This window comes from Chlamydotis macqueenii, chromosome 1 (assembly GCF_036417535.1).
Source record: "Chlamydotis macqueenii isolate bChlMac1 chromosome 1, bChlMac1.mat, whole genome shotgun sequence".
NCBI lineage: Eukaryota > Metazoa > Chordata > Aves > Otidiformes > Otididae > Chlamydotis > Chlamydotis macqueenii.
In genome coordinates this window covers 147,216,129-147,233,690 of record NC_141556.1, presented here as the reverse complement: position 1 = coordinate 147,233,690, position 17,562 = coordinate 147,216,129, and the positions used below count along the sequence as shown (strand labels likewise).

The 17,562-nt window shown below is 43.9% G+C and overlaps 1 protein-coding gene across 9 annotated transcripts in view; it reads right to left on the bottom strand.

Moving 5' to 3' along the window:
- Positions 1-17,562, bottom strand: part of MAP4K4 (mitogen-activated protein kinase kinase kinase kinase 4) — a 165,717-nt gene that overhangs the window by 82,521 nt on the left and 65,634 nt on the right. For all 9 annotated transcript variants that reach the window (XM_086769497.1, XM_086769506.1, XM_086769529.1 and 6 more), the window contains exon 3: positions 5,864-5,920. In XM_086769497.1, coding sequence (XP_086625623.1) covers positions 5,864-5,920 — 57 coding nt within the window. The remainder of the gene's footprint in view (positions 1-5,863; positions 5,921-17,562) is intronic.

Sequence of the window (17,562 nt, the reverse complement as noted above, 5' to 3'; positions counted from 1 at the left end):
ACCTCTGCCCGACCTGAGCCGGGGGTCCCACAGAAAAACAGGCAGTACGGAGCTGGCAGGGGCTGCAGGAGAGTCTGGCCCCACACAGGCACCAGCCAGCACCACAGGGCTGAGCCTCCCGGCATCAGGGCCTGGTAAAGCAGGGGGAAGAGCTGTGCCAAGCTGCTGGGTGAGGGCATGCAGCAGAGGCAGGTGTGGGATCTCTATCTAGTAAGGAGGGAAACAGTCAATTATAGAAATGCTCTGCAGCTCAGAAAAGGCTGCCCAGCTGGCTGTGAGACTGTGTAGCTCCTGCTGACCTTCTCCCAAACCAGACATTAAAGCTCAAGGGACCACTTTGTCCAGCTTTGTTTTCCTCTGAACTGTAATAGAAAGTTCCCAGCAGCCTGTTTGGGATTTTTTTTTTTTTTTTTGACCTAATCCCTGTAAGAGATCAGAGGTTAATCAGCTTCAGGAGAAACTGGGCAGCAGGGCTCTCCACATTGTAAATATACTTCCTATTTATTCCTTTTCCACAGAGTGATTCTTTGTTTTGCCAGGTAACTGTTCAACTGAAGACTCCAACATTTTCTACACACTAGTAGCAAGGAACCTCAATTTTGAGAGACAAGCAAGCAAAGTGCCCGTACTTCCCACGGGAACTATCTGGATTTTGAGGTCCTTGATCCATTTTCCCCCAACTCATATCAAGAAGAAGGACAGGGCAAAGGCTTGTAGTAACTCTACCAGCTTCAGGTTTGCTTTGGCTAACCTAGAAGTCAGTGCTGCCATGTATGTAAGTGATCTGTCAGGCAGTTTCACGAAGCCAGGTAAAGCAGTGCACTCATGTTTCCACACTAAAAGGCCAGCTCAAATTCAGCTTCTCCTGACCAGCTCGCCACTGTTGCACAGGGCTATGAAAACAGGCATTTCCCAGTCTTCTACAGTAAGGCATCAACTTTTTATTTTCCTTTTTTTCTGCCCCTCCAAACAGATCAAAATCCACACACTGTCTTTGGGTTTTTGTGGGGAAGGAAAAAAAAAACAAAACCAACTCATAAAAGTTAGGGAAAACTTGTAGTGGTTATTATTTTTGTTTTCTCCTCAGTTTGTGTGCCTGCATGTGTGGGAATACACATCTTTACATTTATTTCCAGTCTTCTGTGGACTGCATTTGGGATGTCTGAGGGACAATGGATCAATCATCCACATGATCGCAGTTTATAACACCACGTAGGCCATGAGATAGAGACTCACAAGGATCAAAGTGACTTGCCTACCACAACAGAAAAAAAGCAGTCAGCAGAGTCGGGAAGACAGCAATGAATAATGGGGGTAACCTTTCCTGTCTAGGTACGGGAGATGTGCCATGTTTCTCTGCAGGCCTGGAGTTTTTGGTTTGGGGTTGTTAATTTTGCTGCAGAGCACGTACAGAAAGGGCAAGACAGGCAAGCACTAAAAGCAATCCAGCTTCTTTCATAAATCAGCAGGATACAGCATCCAGTTGTTTACTTAGCATAATTTTACACAGACTAGACTGGACAAGTCATGAAACACTGGGCACAAGAGCTGAGAAATGCTGCTATTAAAAAGGCACGCGGAAAACTTTCCCAAGGGATGCCAAGAGTGTGTGTGGGAAGAGGTAGGAGGAAGAAGCAGCAGCGTCAGGGGTTATAACAAACAGAAAAGAAGAGATTACGATTTTTCCTCAAAATCAGTTTCTAAACCTTTGAAAGAGAAAAGCATCGCTGGAAGGGGAACACAGGAGTGACGCTGGAAACAGCCATGCAGCTGCAAAGAAAGCCTCCAAAAGAGTTAAGCAGAGTCAAGCCATCTGTTTAGGGTGTAATGCAAGTTAACAGCTTAGATGCAGGGCAGATTTGCCAAGTAAGCTTTGCTAAGGTTTTAAATGTTATTTGCTTCACAAGAAAATGGATTCTTCTGACTAAACAGCGACTGCCAAATCTTACAGCGTACTTGTGTTGCATCTGATAACATCAGTCACGGCTCGCTTGGTCAGCTACAGCGCCGCACAGCAGCACGCAGCAAGGAGCTCACGGAAACCTAGCAGCACGGTCAGTGAGTGGAAGGGGTCAACTAGGACTGAAAGCTGCCTTCTCCAAAACAATGCCCCAAAAGGAACAGAAACTCTGCAATAAAAAGATTAAAGACAGACTACAGGAACCTCTCAAATAACGCCTCCCCTTCACATCACACATGCAGCCTGAGATTCATCCTACATATGCTCATTTTGGAAAATAATTTTTAGAGCCTGTATAGGCTGATAGCTTGTATTGTTCCCCTTTTACGGTCATTGGGCTCATTCCAACAACAGAACAGCTTTCAATTGATGAGGACTGGTGGGTTTTCTTATTTTTATTTGTTCTATGCTCCAGTGACATCTTTTCACCCTACATGCGCTCTAGCTTTGCCCTCAGAAAGTGAAAATAGGACCTACATACGCACCATTCTGCAGGAAGACTTACAGATCTTTGGGTCTTACAGATCCTTTAGTGCTTGTTTTATCTATAAAGATGCATACAATCTTCCAGATCTCTTCTTAATTTGTTTAGAGAGGAGGAAAGTAGAAGAGACAGTGAAGTTTTATGCACATCAACACCCCCCCAACGTTTCAGGCAGCAGTACCAACTAGTCATAATATATTCAAAGATCAAGCTGATATCTTCAGCCCACCTCCTCTTTTCTCATCCTTACCACCATTCTTTTCAAAATTAAAATCTGAAGAGAAAACCACAAGAAAAGCTGAGAAGGATGAAGAGCATTTCCACAGCACCTTGTACGTTACAGAGCTGTAACGTTTCTTCCAGCACCTCTAGTCAGAGGTTATGCTACCTTGTTTTCTTCATGCCAACCAAAACTTTTTCCGGAAAGCCTTCACTCTGACTTTTGACATCCCTCCCATTTGGACGATCAAAGCTCTACGGGCCAGAATTGATGTAACCTCGCCAATCCTGAGCAACGTGTGAATTGCAGAATCGGGGCCTTGAAAGCTGAAAATCTGGGGCGTGCCCAGAAAGCGTGCCAACACATTAGGGTTTCCAATTTGTTAAGCATCTGGCAAAGCAAGCACTGCATCAGAGGTATCCCAGAAGAAAGAAAGTCTTGTGTCGTTCTCAATGCAGGTTAGACAAAACAATCGGATATCCTCCACGGCACCGATTGCATTTAAGCAGAAAGGCGTGACACTGCCAGTAAAACATGCACACAGGCACCAATCACCTAGAGCTTCAGTAGCTACTCATCAAAAAAATCCAAATTTCAGTTTTGTAGAAGTTTCCACTCAAGTATCTTTCCCCATGGGCACGCACACAATTAGTCACCACCAGCCTACGAGAGCAGCTCATCCAACTGTAGCTCTTGAAGCTAAATTTGAAGGGAAATTTGTGGTTCCTTCAGCATTTCTTCTGAGGCAGTGCTGCGGGCAGCAGTCACTGCACCCTCTGTCCCCACGTTCTCTCCTCCCACCATCCCCATAAGCTATGGTGAGCTAGAATCAGGATGGAGCTGCATGGTCCACCAGCAAAAGGAGGTGTTCATGAAACCATCACTTGAGGAACTAAAACCATGGCTTGATGATAGGGCCATCTCTGGCAGCAACGTCAATTTGAGCTGCTGCCCCTTCTCCCCCATGGCCATCAGCAGCTGTTTCCCAATCTCATGCCACCTTCTTCATAGCGACGGCATAACTGTTTGTAATGTCATGTGCTAAACTAGATCAACGAACCAATCCAGGTTATAAATAACTGAGGGAAAGAGAGGAGTGAGGGTATTTTTAACCTGGAACCAGGTCCTGTTCACTGATCTAGGTCACCATATGGCCCTAGGGCAGTTATGCTGGCACAAGTGTTGGGAGACAGGCGAGGAACCAGTAAGCAGGAGTGGACGGGAATATCCTACAGCCACATCTGTCACTGAGAAAATGGTACACGCAACGGTATCAGCCATGCCTGGTGTTAGCAACAGCATCATCCATGCCTGGTGTTAAAAAGCAGAGCTGACTTAGCACAACTTGGAAGAATTTACACCACATTTTTAGCCTCCGCAGGCTCGTTACTTTGAAGCAAAAACACATGAGCTCCACTGGTAGGAACGACACCACTTTTAAGCTGCATGGGGCTAACATCTCCAAACTCCTCCCTCTGACTGCCCTTCATTCCCTAAAAGAGTATGAGCTTGTGAGATAAAAGATAGACAGTGCCAATACACAACTAGTGTTTCATAACCAGCCAAAAATTACAGAAAGTTTCAAAATACAAGCCATCTCCCACAACATGAGCTCAGCCACACTACAGAGAGCATTTTTCAATTGTTTTCCTTTTGCTGTGCAACCTCTCCATTACAACTGTTTGTGATTAACATACGCTATTAAAAACAGAGGGAGTGTGCAGTACAGCCAGTCTTCATGTTACGGAAGAAGCCTTTGTCGTGCAGAGTCCAGCAAGCTGCCCTCTGTAAAACGGCTGCACAAATGGAAACGCTTGCCGTGCAAGGAGCATTCACTGTGTGTCAACGCACCTTCGTTCTTCTCTGGTTTGTCTGCTTGTTAACTGCAGCAAAATAGCACTGTCTCTTCACGAAGGCAGCCTTTGAAAATCTCCAGCTGAAAATTGATTTTTATCAGGCCATCTTCCAAAGCAAGAATATCTAGCTTTTGGCAGACACAACAGCTTAAGCTAGAGAGCAGCAGTCACACTGCTCATCGATCACAAGGAGATTTAGAGATATGACTGAAGTCCTATCAGTTGACCTAATCCTACCTTCTCCTTTTCCTCTCTCCCCTGCCTGTTTACCCATTACACCCCAGACACTCTCCTAGGAGCTTGTGTCCGAGGCCATTTTTACTTGCTGGCACCTATACACACACCAAAATGCAAAACATTTTGCAGCAACACCCTTGTAGGAGTTTTACTTAATATAACCAGCTTAGCAAAGACCCCCGCCCCATACAACACACATTAACATATTTTTTCCTTTAACACCTATATAAGATTGAGGAGTTCAGAAAAAGAAGATGCTCAGTTTGAAGAGGCACAAGCTCTCTTCAGAAGTGCCACATCAGTCAATGATCTAATTTGATTTTAAATCTGAAGCTGTTGTGTTAATTTGCAGATGTAACTCTGTAAAACACAAATGGAATCAACAGGGTAAAACCCATGCTTTTCCTGATCTGTTTTGAAGACGTAATTTAAACTGATTGCTTTTTGAACAGTATAAACTGCAAGACATCTAAGGATTCAAATATGGGCATATATTTTTTATTTATTTGGCTGGGTTAATTTTGTATCTTTCCCATCTAAAGCTCCACAGTAAATCCCCCTGGGTCAGTTACAACTACTGCTTTACACTGCTGAATTCTGCCAGCAATCTGCTCATCGTTCCTGCAGATGCTTCTGCTTTCAGGCTTCTGGGAACGTTACTGGACCCATTTCCTTTGAATAAATTTATACCCTTTTTAGGCTGCAAATGTACCAGTCAAACTACTGTCTTCTACATCAAGCAGCCTCCTCACTTTCTTTTTCGGTAAAAGCAAGATGCTACATTTAAGAGAAAAAAGCGGGAAGCAGGGAATCTGTCTTTTTTCCCCTCGTCTGAGAAATTTCTAAAAGGAAAGTGCTACATGTGCTCATGCGTCCTGGGACCAGCCAAAGCAATTTGTGAAGGCCAGAGGCCCCTGCACACAACAAGCAAACAGGAATCTCCTAAAGGGCAGATGGGCTTGAGAGGTCAGGTCCTGCAAACAGAAAGCAAACGATCATATGCAAGGACCATGCCTTCCAAAATAAATACAAGGTAAGCCATATACCATCACTTATTATTAAATTTTACCCATATTGCTAATAAAGTAGAATGTTCCTCTACTAACCTCAGTAACGTCCATGACTTTAATGGCGGCCAGCTGACCCGTTTTGACATGACGACCCTGAAAAAGAGAGAGAACTGTCAGCACCAGCATCTCATCCATCCCTTCAGCATACACACAGCAAAACATTTGGACAAGAGCTCCAGCCACTGGGTTTTACCCAACTGTGGTAGACCCTTCTCTTCTGGTATTTTATATGAAAAGCAATACATACTCTAGATGGCTAAAAAAAAAAAAGTTTATTCTTAAAATATTCTTACACAAATCTTAGAACCTATTTCTTTTTCTCCACATTAAAGGGATGATTATCAAGATGAAGCACAGCCAGATTACATTCACAGCTTCCCGTCTGTTTACTTTAGCAAAGCTCATAGTCAGTACCGCTAGTTCATTAAGCCAGAATAATGAAAACTCCACGTATTGCATATTTTATTTCCATGCAGTGGTGCCTAATACCTGGGTAATATTTTACGGGGTAAATGCTTAGGGGGTTGCAAAGGATACTTCTCCTTGTTTTGGTCTTTACTAGTCCAAAAAGAAAAAAATAAAAGGGAGGTTTCTTGAAGTGACGCATCAGACCTGCAATAGCTCTCTTCGCCTGTCTCACAACAGCTAGACAAGAACAAGACGTCGTCTCCCTTCAGCAACGCCACCATAAGGGTACGGTTTCTCAGTACAGCTGGAGCCGAATTAACAGATCCCAGCTCCTGTGGCGGGGAGCTCCTACCCTTCCTTCCCCTGCCTCCCTCCAGCCTCCTGTCGCATATTTCTCCCAGGAGCACCGAGCTCGTTCTGGCACTCGTCGGATCATATGATAAGCTGATTGAGATCACTAAAATGGCAGAAAGTTAACACAGAAAAAGCAAACTGTAGGGTGGGGCGAGGAACGGCAGGTCAGGAAATTAAACTGGTTTGCTCTGTGGCTGGAAGGCAGGCAGCACAACCGGCCCCTCCAGCCATGGTGGGCTGTAACTTGCCTCAGCTGACTTCTAACAAAAACCTTTTTTTTTCCCTAGTATATTTTTACAGGAGGTGAAGCCATATCAATTAGCTGTTCTGTATTTTTTTTCTAAACAGGCACTTAGAAACGGTCCTAGTATGGGTATTTTTCAGCTCTGCACTGCACACCCAGCAGTCTGCCCCAAGACTTCCAAACAGTCTGGTCTCCCAACGCCCTTCCCAAACATCATCCACAAAAGCTCTTCTCTGAATCAGTCAAGCTCTCCATCCACTACACTTCTTCATTTTTATCACAAATAATAATAAAAACTACAACAAAACATTTCACTAAAGTCACAGTTCCTTTATTTTTCTCCTCACCAATTTCTACATTTCCCAGGCAGAAGCCTACACTGAACACCCACTATAGCTGATGGACATCCATAATGTATTTTTTTCTAAACTAAATTCTTAAACTCCTTACAGATTCTTTTGAGACTGGTACCCCAGAACTGAAGCATCCCAAACCACTGGTCTCTTTGGAGAAATCTTGACCCCTTCACACCTTACGATGCCCTCCATGGAGGTAATAGCCCGGTATCGCTGGTGCATCACAAAGAACTCTGATGAAATGATGCAGAATTCACAGCCTCTGCTTTCTTTTACAACTCATATTGCGCTGTGCTCTCCTCTTATTAATGAATCCACATGCTTTACATAAATAAATTACTGTTCTCGGGCTTCTGCTGGCTCTGTAAACTCTCTTTATTACATGCATATTTTTTTTTACAGCTTGGTCTCATGCTGGTTTGGATTTTGAAACAAAGTTAGGTCGTAACATGTGTGCAAGGGCCAAGGCTGACCTCACCTTCACCTTACTACTTCTTGAACCAAAGCCTTGCAGCAAGCCCTGGAGAGATGCAACTCCAGTTTCCCACCCTGGACCTCTGCCTAATGACAAAAGCCTGTGGTCTTCTCCTCAAGACTTAACCATCCCACCAAGGGAGAAGGGGAATATGTTTTACATCGAGGTGGAAAAACGCCTCCTCTCAGCTCTGCCCCTATTTTCCACAGTTCTGTGGAAGGAACTAAAAGGGCCAAGGACGCGAGGAAACACAGTTTGAGGTACAAAGAGTATGCTAAAGATAAGAGAGGAACAAGGACATCTCAGAGGAAAAAAAGCTCATAGCACTAAGGAAGCCTGAGGAAGAAGAAACTTTTTAAAAAACAGCGAAATACGGTTCACCATTCATTATGCAGCAAAGCAGGGGTGCTAAAATGGTGGCAGAACATACTCCAAGCAGAAAAAGTGGCACAGAGAAAACCGAAGTAGCAAGACATCCACGGGATGCCACATATTTTATGGAAAGTTTGCTCTGTCTTTTTAAATCTACGAACTACTGGTGGGCTTGCTATTTCCAGAGAGAAGCCTGAAATTTCTCAGGGCTCAGTTTCACAGCTCTTCTCAAGACGCCGTTCCTCCCCGTGAGACGGGCCCACTCAAGATGACTAACGTGCACCAGCCCAACGGTCCCTCCCCTGCAGCTTCACAGGATCCTGCTGGTGCCTCCGCTCCTCCCTATCAAATCCTGGGCCGCGACAGCTACGGCGGAGCGCAGCAACTGCTCGTGTTTCGCTTTGCTGTTTCTGTAGCGGGGACGGGAAAAGCTTCTCCATAGCCCTCCTAAGGGACTGGAAAGCAAAGCAACTGCAGACTGTGGGAAGTGTGGGGCGCTCAGTATCCCAGGCCAAATTTAAACCCTGGTCATTTCAGAATATTGTTAAAATTTACTCCAAATATCCTTTTCATAATGTATGGAGCATTCATCCTCTAAGCATCTACAATATTAATTGGGGGGAGGAGAGTCGCATGACATTGATTTATACGAGAAAAGTAAAAGGACATTTTAAAGCCACATTCTTCTCATTAAAAACATTTTTAGAGGGAGGAAAAAAGCAAACATCACAAGCACAACACATAAGCATGAGCAGAGTTTTTGTTTGTTTGTTTATCTGCTTAACAGCTCTGCTCAAGAAGAGACTTGTCAAACTATTAGCATGCCGGTACAATTTCGCTTGCAACATGAAATGGCTAAGCATTCCTGTTTCAGAAATTGATCTTCAGATTTTCATAGCCTGCTTTTGCTTTGGGGAAAAAAAAAATAATCTGTCTGCATTAAAAATAATAATAAAATCGTAAAGCGGTTGAATGCAACAAAAGAACTGCAGAAGTCACAGATAGGAGGAACCCTCTGAACTCAGCCTCCTGGGATTAAAATTTATTCAAATCCAACTCTCGGGGCACTTCATAAATGTGGTAACCATTAAGGCCCCATCCAGACACCACCTCAGCAACACCACCAGCTAACACTCCAGCAGGTCAGCATTCTTCTTGCAGAAGGAGGCCCCTGCTTTAGAGCTGTCTGGAGTCACAGGGCGTCCCAGGCTCCCTCATCCCCAGGGCATAGCAGAGGTTCTTGCAGTTTTGCTTCTCCTGGCAAATTGCTGGCAATTACCATCCCAATATCTGAAAAAAACCGCCGTGAGATTGCAAAATGCAACCCACACTAACTGAAAACAGCAGTTTCTTAAAATACTGCTAGATATCAATATCAGAGGCTGGGGATCACAGGATAACTGTCTCCTGGCCAGAATGTTACGTACGGATATGAAATATGCAATGAAGATGACAACAACCTAGATGCATCTTGTCAAGCATCAGATGACTGTTGTCTCCAGAGCCAACAGACTGAGGAGGCTGGAGAAGTTGCCCTGCATCGTAGCAGCAACAGGTAGTAAAGGCTACACCATCCCAGGAGTTAGAGTTTGTCCCTTACCAGGTCTCAGGCTGGGAACCGTGACAAAACGTCAGCACTGTCAGCTAAGCCTGGCTCCCACTCCCAAGGAAAAGAGCCCACCAACATATTCCCTTCGTTTAGACCATGTTAAGATGCTTATTAACCAAAATTTCCAAACTCCTTGCTGCTCCTTACGCATCCTCCCCTCCTTTCTTTCCCTCTTTTCATGAATCTACTCATATTAAAGCACTTGTTTATCCTCCCAAAGAAGCAATGTAAGAATATTTTTAAGACCATTACTGCACCATTCTATTTTTAAATGGCCTGTTCAGACCAGCAAGTCAATGGAGTTGAGCCTGCTGGCCCCAAATCTTGTCCTGTTTCTTCTCATGAGGATGACAGAAAGTTCATTTACATACGGAGGGTTTTAAAACACAGCTCTTCTCACCAACACAGCAACACTGCAGCATTTAACTGGATCTTAAACTGAATCCACAACTTCAGCATATTCCCAGTCATGTCTGATAGCAATATGCTGTTAATTTCTCATCTCAGTGGGCTTTCTGCATGTTGAAAAGCAGAGGGGACAAGGGGAATCCTTGGTAGACTGCCAAAATCTGCAGAACATCATAAATTTCAAGCCTACTCACACTCTCCAAGTCCGTTAATACACCTACTTCTTGCCTCTTTCTTCCTCTGCACACATTATTACTGTAAAAATTTTTGTTTTGGAAAGGTTCAAAGGCAAGTGGTGTTATGTGCTGGTTTTCATGGTGCTTTTTTTTTTCCCTATGATGCCTTAATGTTATCAAAGAACTAAGCAAATTAAATGCAAAATAAATCCTATCAACTCATTTACCTCCTAACCCCCCGTAATTATCCAAGATACGTATTCCACAGTAATACCATTCTCCTACTAACACAGTTTCTCACCTGTGTACTAACGTGCCTTTTGGGGGACTGTTCCTGGAAGCCTGTTCCTCAGCTAAGTGGCGTGCAAGTAGAATATGGGGTAACATCACACATTAAGGAAGGAAGGCAGCATGCATGGCTCATGACTTGCAAGCTTGGATTATCCTGTGCACTGTACACAATTAAGTCTTTGGAAAACTTCTCCAATTTTCCAGTATCCTATACAGACAGTTCTGGAAAGGAGAGCAATTAAGTTGAAAAAAAAGTCTACTAATTCACATTTCAGTCACTACAACGTATGCAGAAGCAGCAGGCTAGATTTAAAGACGTTATCAAGTGAAAACTCACCAGGGTACCATCTCTTAGTAGTGCTGTAACAATGGCCCCATGACAAAATTAACTTTTCAATTTGCTTCTCATTTAGTTGACTCGAAACTCCTACCAGCCTGAGGCAACAGGCCATGGAGCAATACTCTGCTATTAGGCTGCACACACCAGTGCAACAAATGATAACTTATTATTCCAATGCGTGTTTACCATCAGCTCTTTTTGTCACTCGCCAACACAGAAAGTTGCAGACAACCAACTTTCCACTGAGAATACTTGGACTCTACAAGATGTTTCTTCCCACTCCCTGGAAAGACTACGTCTACTCTGTGAAAAGTAACGGGAGTAATGCTTGTGGAGGAAAAAGAACATGCATTTTTGACAAGCAAAAAGACAGAATGGCACAAAATGAAAACAGCCGCCTCAGTTAAAAACAAATAAAACATAAAATGTTCTTAAGCAAAAGAACTACCTAGTTGCCTTTGTAGTCAAAATAATGCTGTTCCTACTGATACAGTGTTCTGTAAGCTAAATAATCATAGGCTCCAGCGATGGAGATAAATTTGCAAAAAAGCAATAATGCTTATCTGGCATGGAAGCTCCTTCTAAAATAAAAATCAGCAAACAACCTCAGTATGAAAGCACGGCAAATCACCACAGAAACATGCAAGAAGAAAAAAAGGCCAACATCAACGTTCTTTCTTCCTGTTAAGATGATTTCTAAATCCAAACCAACCAGAAGCTATTAAAGACTCCCACTGTTTAAGTCAAAGACAGGACAGGGTTCTGTGTTTTCCCTCTGTCTAACTCTTGACATCAAATGCCTGGAAAGCAAAACAGAAAACAACATACTCTCTATTCTGCTTTAGACATCCACAGGCTCACTAGCAGTCTATTGAAAAATTATAATGACAATTTACTCATACACAGAATTGCATTCTGTGAAATATGAAAGACATACACTTATTATCAGTCCTGTACTTCCAGGGACAGAGTGAAAAGATGTTACCTGCTAGTAAGGAAAAAGAGAGTCCTATGCACTGATTTTTTACTTCGATTGCTAGTTTTGTGGTAGCTTTCCCTTTTTGAAAGATGCTGGATATACATTACCCAGAGGCATTTCCTTCTCCCAAACAGCTCATTGCCTAAATAGGAAAAAGGAAAGAAAAGAAAAGAAAAAAAAAAAAAAAAAGATGGTGGGAAAACCATGGCAGAGAGCCACAATCAAACTTTCCCAGGATCACAACAGGTCAACAGCAGAGCTCAGAGTTACAACGCATCTCTGCTAACTCCCAGCACCCTTGCTTTGCTGCTCCATAAGTGGCCACCCAGAGCATCCTGCCCCAGATGCGATGCTTCTTCGATCATCATCCCATCTTTCCAGTCACCACCAGGCTATGTCCAGATCTAGTGACCTTCACTAAACACACTGTCACCCTTTTTCTCTTATAATGGACTGCCTCAGTCCTCTCCAAAAAGAGAAGAGCTACCTCTAACCTTATTACTGCTTGTACTTTACTTTTCTCTGGTTTTAAAAACTTACCTATGTAATTCCGTTGGGGCATTGCTGAAAGACATTAAAAAAAAAAAACCAAAACCCTAAAACAAAAGAAAAGAATGAAACCAGGGTAGAAACAACCTCCCACACAGACATGGTTGGCTCAGAGTACTTTTGGCTTCCTCTGGAAACATCAGCTAAAATCTGCTGTGTCCAGCTCTCATTCAGATTAGTTCTTCACCCTACCTTAACGGCTTTACCAGTCACTAAATCCACCCCTCCTAACACTGATTTGTCTCTTCAGACCTGCTTCAATGCTCTCTTTTATGCAGAACAGTTTCTTTCTGGCAACTATAATTAAAACCAAGCTAGATGGAGACTATCAAGAGAAGAATTTAGACTAAAATGACAAAACATGTGCTTGTAGATTTAAAATACATGGGCTACAGATAAGAGATGATTTCTCATCTTATACTTCAGCAGCCATTTTCATCATCAAAAGCTCTCCATTGGATCTTGGCCACTGGCCGAAGGAGAGGCAGGCCTGATTTGGCAGGCCAGTGTCAACCAGGTGAATCAGGGGACCACCACAGGTCACCAGAGCGAGCCCGGTACTCACCAGGTGCCACCCTGCTATCACCAGCCCCTGGTGCCACTTCAGAGAGACATCATGCATCACACTTGGCTTCTACCTCAGAGCAAGTGCAGCCCAAACTGACCCACCTGGGTCCCCGCGCAGGTGGACAGGGGCTTTGACACCAGGCAGGCATCTCCTTAGCTGAGCGAGACAGCAGATAAAGGGCAGAGTCTGCCAGTCACCTCCCCAGAGTGACATCGAGACAAGCTGGATAAAAAGAGCCCGGGGCCACTTCTCTTTGTTTGTTTGCTTTTTAAATTAATTAATATCGACATTTAACTCGTCACCCCTGGACGTGCAAATCTGAGCATTCCGACCCAATGGAGCAATTTACACCCTGGCCCTCTGCTAACCCAGGCAAGCCTGGGCCCATTTCACTCTGCTCACCACCGAGAAGCTGCTGAGAAACCACCGTGGTGCTGGGCACGTGCCTTCTGAAACATGAGGCGAGATGTCCCACACTAATTTAAGTGTTAGGTACACAGAAATGTCACAAAAGCCATAGTTTTCTTTGGGGGAAAAAAAAAAAAAAAAAGATCAAAACCATAGTTAATCCCTGCCTGGCCATGTACTGATGTCATTTTAAGCAGGCTGCACTCTCTTGGGCAACATTGCCAGAGGTCGTATGCCACCAGAGAAGGAAAACCAAGACCACGCACACCCTACCAGCCTTGCTGCCTTCTAGGACTAGTAGATAGATACTCATTGCAAATGCAAAAGACATGGTGGAAGGGGAAGTGAAAAGGGAGAACAATTGGCTCCACTGCTTCTGTTTCCCTTTTTAATACATTTTTGGGTTTGCTGTTGTTGATTCAGCCCGCTGGACAAGGAGAGGCCCAACGCACGCACTGCCACGTTCGGCCTTTTGTCCAGCGGCACCAGGAGATGCTAACACACATATTGCATGGAGAGGACCCGAAGCTGTCATTGGACACCTTAATATTAATGTGGGGCAAGGGACAGGAGAACTATTTCCATTTATACCATCCCTGTGGAACAACCCAGCCGAGTAGAGCAGGGAAGTCAGGCTGCGTAATGAGTTTTATTTCAACACAGTTAAAATGAAAGACTTTCACATCTGCAAGCTTTAAAAGACTCTGAAACATTAGCAGTAAGAGAGAAAAGTCAAAGAACCCTTAAATATACATTTATTTTTATACATATATATATAGACACACACACACACATATATATGTGTGTGTATATATATAAAAATTCAATTCGAGTCCAACTGTCAACAGTCCTCCAGTGCTACAGCACACAACAAAGGGCTGGAACCACGTGGTTTAGGGCTTTTCGCTTTTCCTACGAACAGCAGACACTGGCTGGCATCTCTTTATTCAGCTATTACAAACATCACCAGTGCCACTTCCAGTTAGTCACATCTCCTCGCCATTATGGACTAGGGAGCCATAATTTGCTTAGCAGCAACTGCTGAAACTAAAACACACCTTCTAGGGAAAAAGATACGCTGGGGGAGTACTACAGGAGGAGGTACTCTTAAAAAGGATCACATCAGCTAGCATAGCAGCCACATGAGCGGGGACCGTGTTTTATACTCGTACCTCATACATAAGAGAAAATTAAGAAATATTTTCCCAACTTGTTTGCAAGAGGCAAAACACACATTTAGCCTAAAGTCAGATGTATTTTAATTAAATGAGGACTTGCAGCAGAACACTCTTTCCAGCTTTTTTAACTTCTGATACCCTGCCAAGTACATCTGTGATTCTAAAGAAAAAAAAAAAAAAAAAGCCAAAAGCCAAAAACACCTTGTCCTTGAGACACTGGCACGTGGCCAGCAAGCAATCTGTAAACAGCTTTGTGTCCACACAAACTATTTTCAAATACTCAGGCAGTATTTTCAGGCCTCAAACTATTTCTGCTTTGTCAGCATGGGAGCCTGACTCAGAAACCCAAACCTGTGCTAACAACCCTTTCTGTACCAGACTTGCCAACAACAAAACCCCAACCTCAGAGGTCATGGGGCCCCTTTATTTACTTATTTGGCAAAAGAAGGATCAAATTGAACACAATTTCCTCTCAGTCGCTACCTGGGTAGTATTTAAGTTGCATTCCCAAAGCCTGTGGCCACTGGGTTTATTACGCGAAAGGGCCACAGGACAGAAAAGCCATTATGCAACGTACTCAGCTCGCAGGTTAATCCATGGAAAAGAACGGCGCTCACCAAGGAAAAGGAGCCTGCGCGTTCTCCGATTATTACTTTTCACCGACTACTCAAGAAAACACGAAGTGCCTCACAAAAACTAGTCAAAACACGTTCACCACTCTTAAATAACACACTACGGGCCTTCACAGACCAAGCTGTGGCAAACAAAAAGGGAAAGAAATTCCTCGGGAGGACTTGGAACGCAAGCCCACGGTGCTACCATCACCGCAGCCGGTCCCCACTTGCCCTGCAGTGTGCTCAGGGTACAAATATAATGCAGATTAAGCAAGTTATTTTGGTGCAAAAGCATTTGTGAAACTTTAGTTTCACATGCCTTCTGTAACTGTAGGTTGGATATACATTGCAGATTCTGTTGGGTTTATTTAAGCATTTCTAACAACAAATTGCCCTTGGGGGAAAAAAAAAAAAAAAAATCTTTTCTCATGACACTACAGATAAGCATTATTCAGCTCCCAATCCAACACCAGCTATTCCTGCTGACCACAAGTCACTACTCTGGAGCACAACCATCATTAGAGGTAATATAAAAATTGTTAGTTGGAAAGGCCAAGATTTTGGTTGTAAATCATTCAGCAAACTGGAACAAATAGGACAACTCGGTATTGCTCTGGACTGGAAAAGAGGAGTGAGAACCAAAATTCAGCTGTGGAGGACGACTAATACATTTTGTAACCACTGATAGCTGGGCACTTTATCCCAGCATCACCATCCATGAAATCTCTCTAACACTGCACCGATTCCCAGGCAGCAAAAAGGAAGGAAGAAGGGAGTGGTGGGCACCTCAAGCCCAAATAACCCCCCAGCACAGGCACCAAGGCCGTCCCTCTGGCCCCACAAGCATCCCAGTAGCCGTGCTCTTGTGGAGGGGAGAGGCAGTGGGGGCACAGCGTGAGCCTGGACAGGGTCCTGGCTTGCTGAGGGCAGATGCACAACAAAGGAAGCAGGCAGCTTCTCCTGACGACTACAATGGGTTGACCATCTCCTGGCCCATCACCTCATCTCCCTTAAATATAGATACGGAAACGAGAGCCTGTAAATAGGTCAGATTGAAGTCCCAGCCCCTGGCAAACCCAAACCGAAAAAACTGCTCCAGCGACGGTTCAGGCCCAACTCAGGAGCGCCCTACACACCCAGTTTCCATCCTCGGCTGGGTGTTTTCCAAAGAGGCAGTTGTGAAAGATCCCACATATCTGCCCATACTCTGGCGTCTCCAAGAGCAGACGAAGCTGACTGCGAGGGATGTACCCAGCCACATCTGGTTTGCAGCACAGCTGGAGCCAGCACACCCCCTCCTGCTGAGTGGGTCTTCGCGAAATAACCGGTCACCTCAGCCACTGCTGCTCAGAGACAGACCCAGGTGGGGAAAAACCCAGAAATCTCCAGTAAGAGGGTGTAGTTTCCGGTTAAGAAGTCACAAGTGAAGACACTGCTCAATTCTACACAGAAATTAAACTCAAAAATTTGTAATCCTACAAACACAGATATATGTAATGCTAAAGCTATAGCCAAATTTTATCTCTCATCATTCCTTTCCACCACTTCCAACTTCACAACAGGATTGAAGAGGGGAACTAGAACTAAATACATTTTAAAAACATAGAAGCCTTTGACTTGTTTTAAGGTATTTACTCAGTCACAGTTTCCTAGGATGTATGCAAATCTACCTACAGAGGAAAGCTGGAGCAACGCTGCCTCAAAAGCTACCTATCATTTACTCAAATCACCACCCGAATCTGTAAAAACAGTCACGTCAAACACAATCAGGTACCCTGACCAAATGCTACAGCCATGACCTAAATACATTATGTGGTGCGGAACAGGAGTTCCTAGAATTAAGCAATCTTCCAATTAAGTGTCATGCACTGAAAACAAAATTAAATCAGCTGTGATGCTGCCCTACTACTTTTTCTACTCCCTTCTCTCCACATCAGGAAAAGAAAACAAAATCCTTTCCACCAGTCTGAATGCTGTATCACTAGCAGGACTGGATTTCCGAGATGCTGGGGAGGGGTCTGTGCATGCCAGCTGCGCCCGTCCCAATTTACAGAACTCTGAGGAGAGCTAAAACGAAGTAATTATTTTTTAAATTGTAATAAAACTAGATTTCCAAAAGTTACAATGCTTTTAAAGTTTGCCTTTTAAATTTACAGCCACTTGCCTAATTACTGAAAGAGCATTACAGTTTATTGTAATCATGTGTCTGCGCCGAAAACATCAATATAGCATGCTGGAATTGATTGCTCAATTATACAATGCACAGCTATTGCAACTGCTGTCACAGGAAAATTCATAACAAGTCCAAGGGCTTGTCTTTTGAGACAAGAGTGAGAGTAATACTTCACTCTTAGAGCAATTTCACTGAACCAATGGATCACCAGGAGAAGCACATACAAGGTAAGA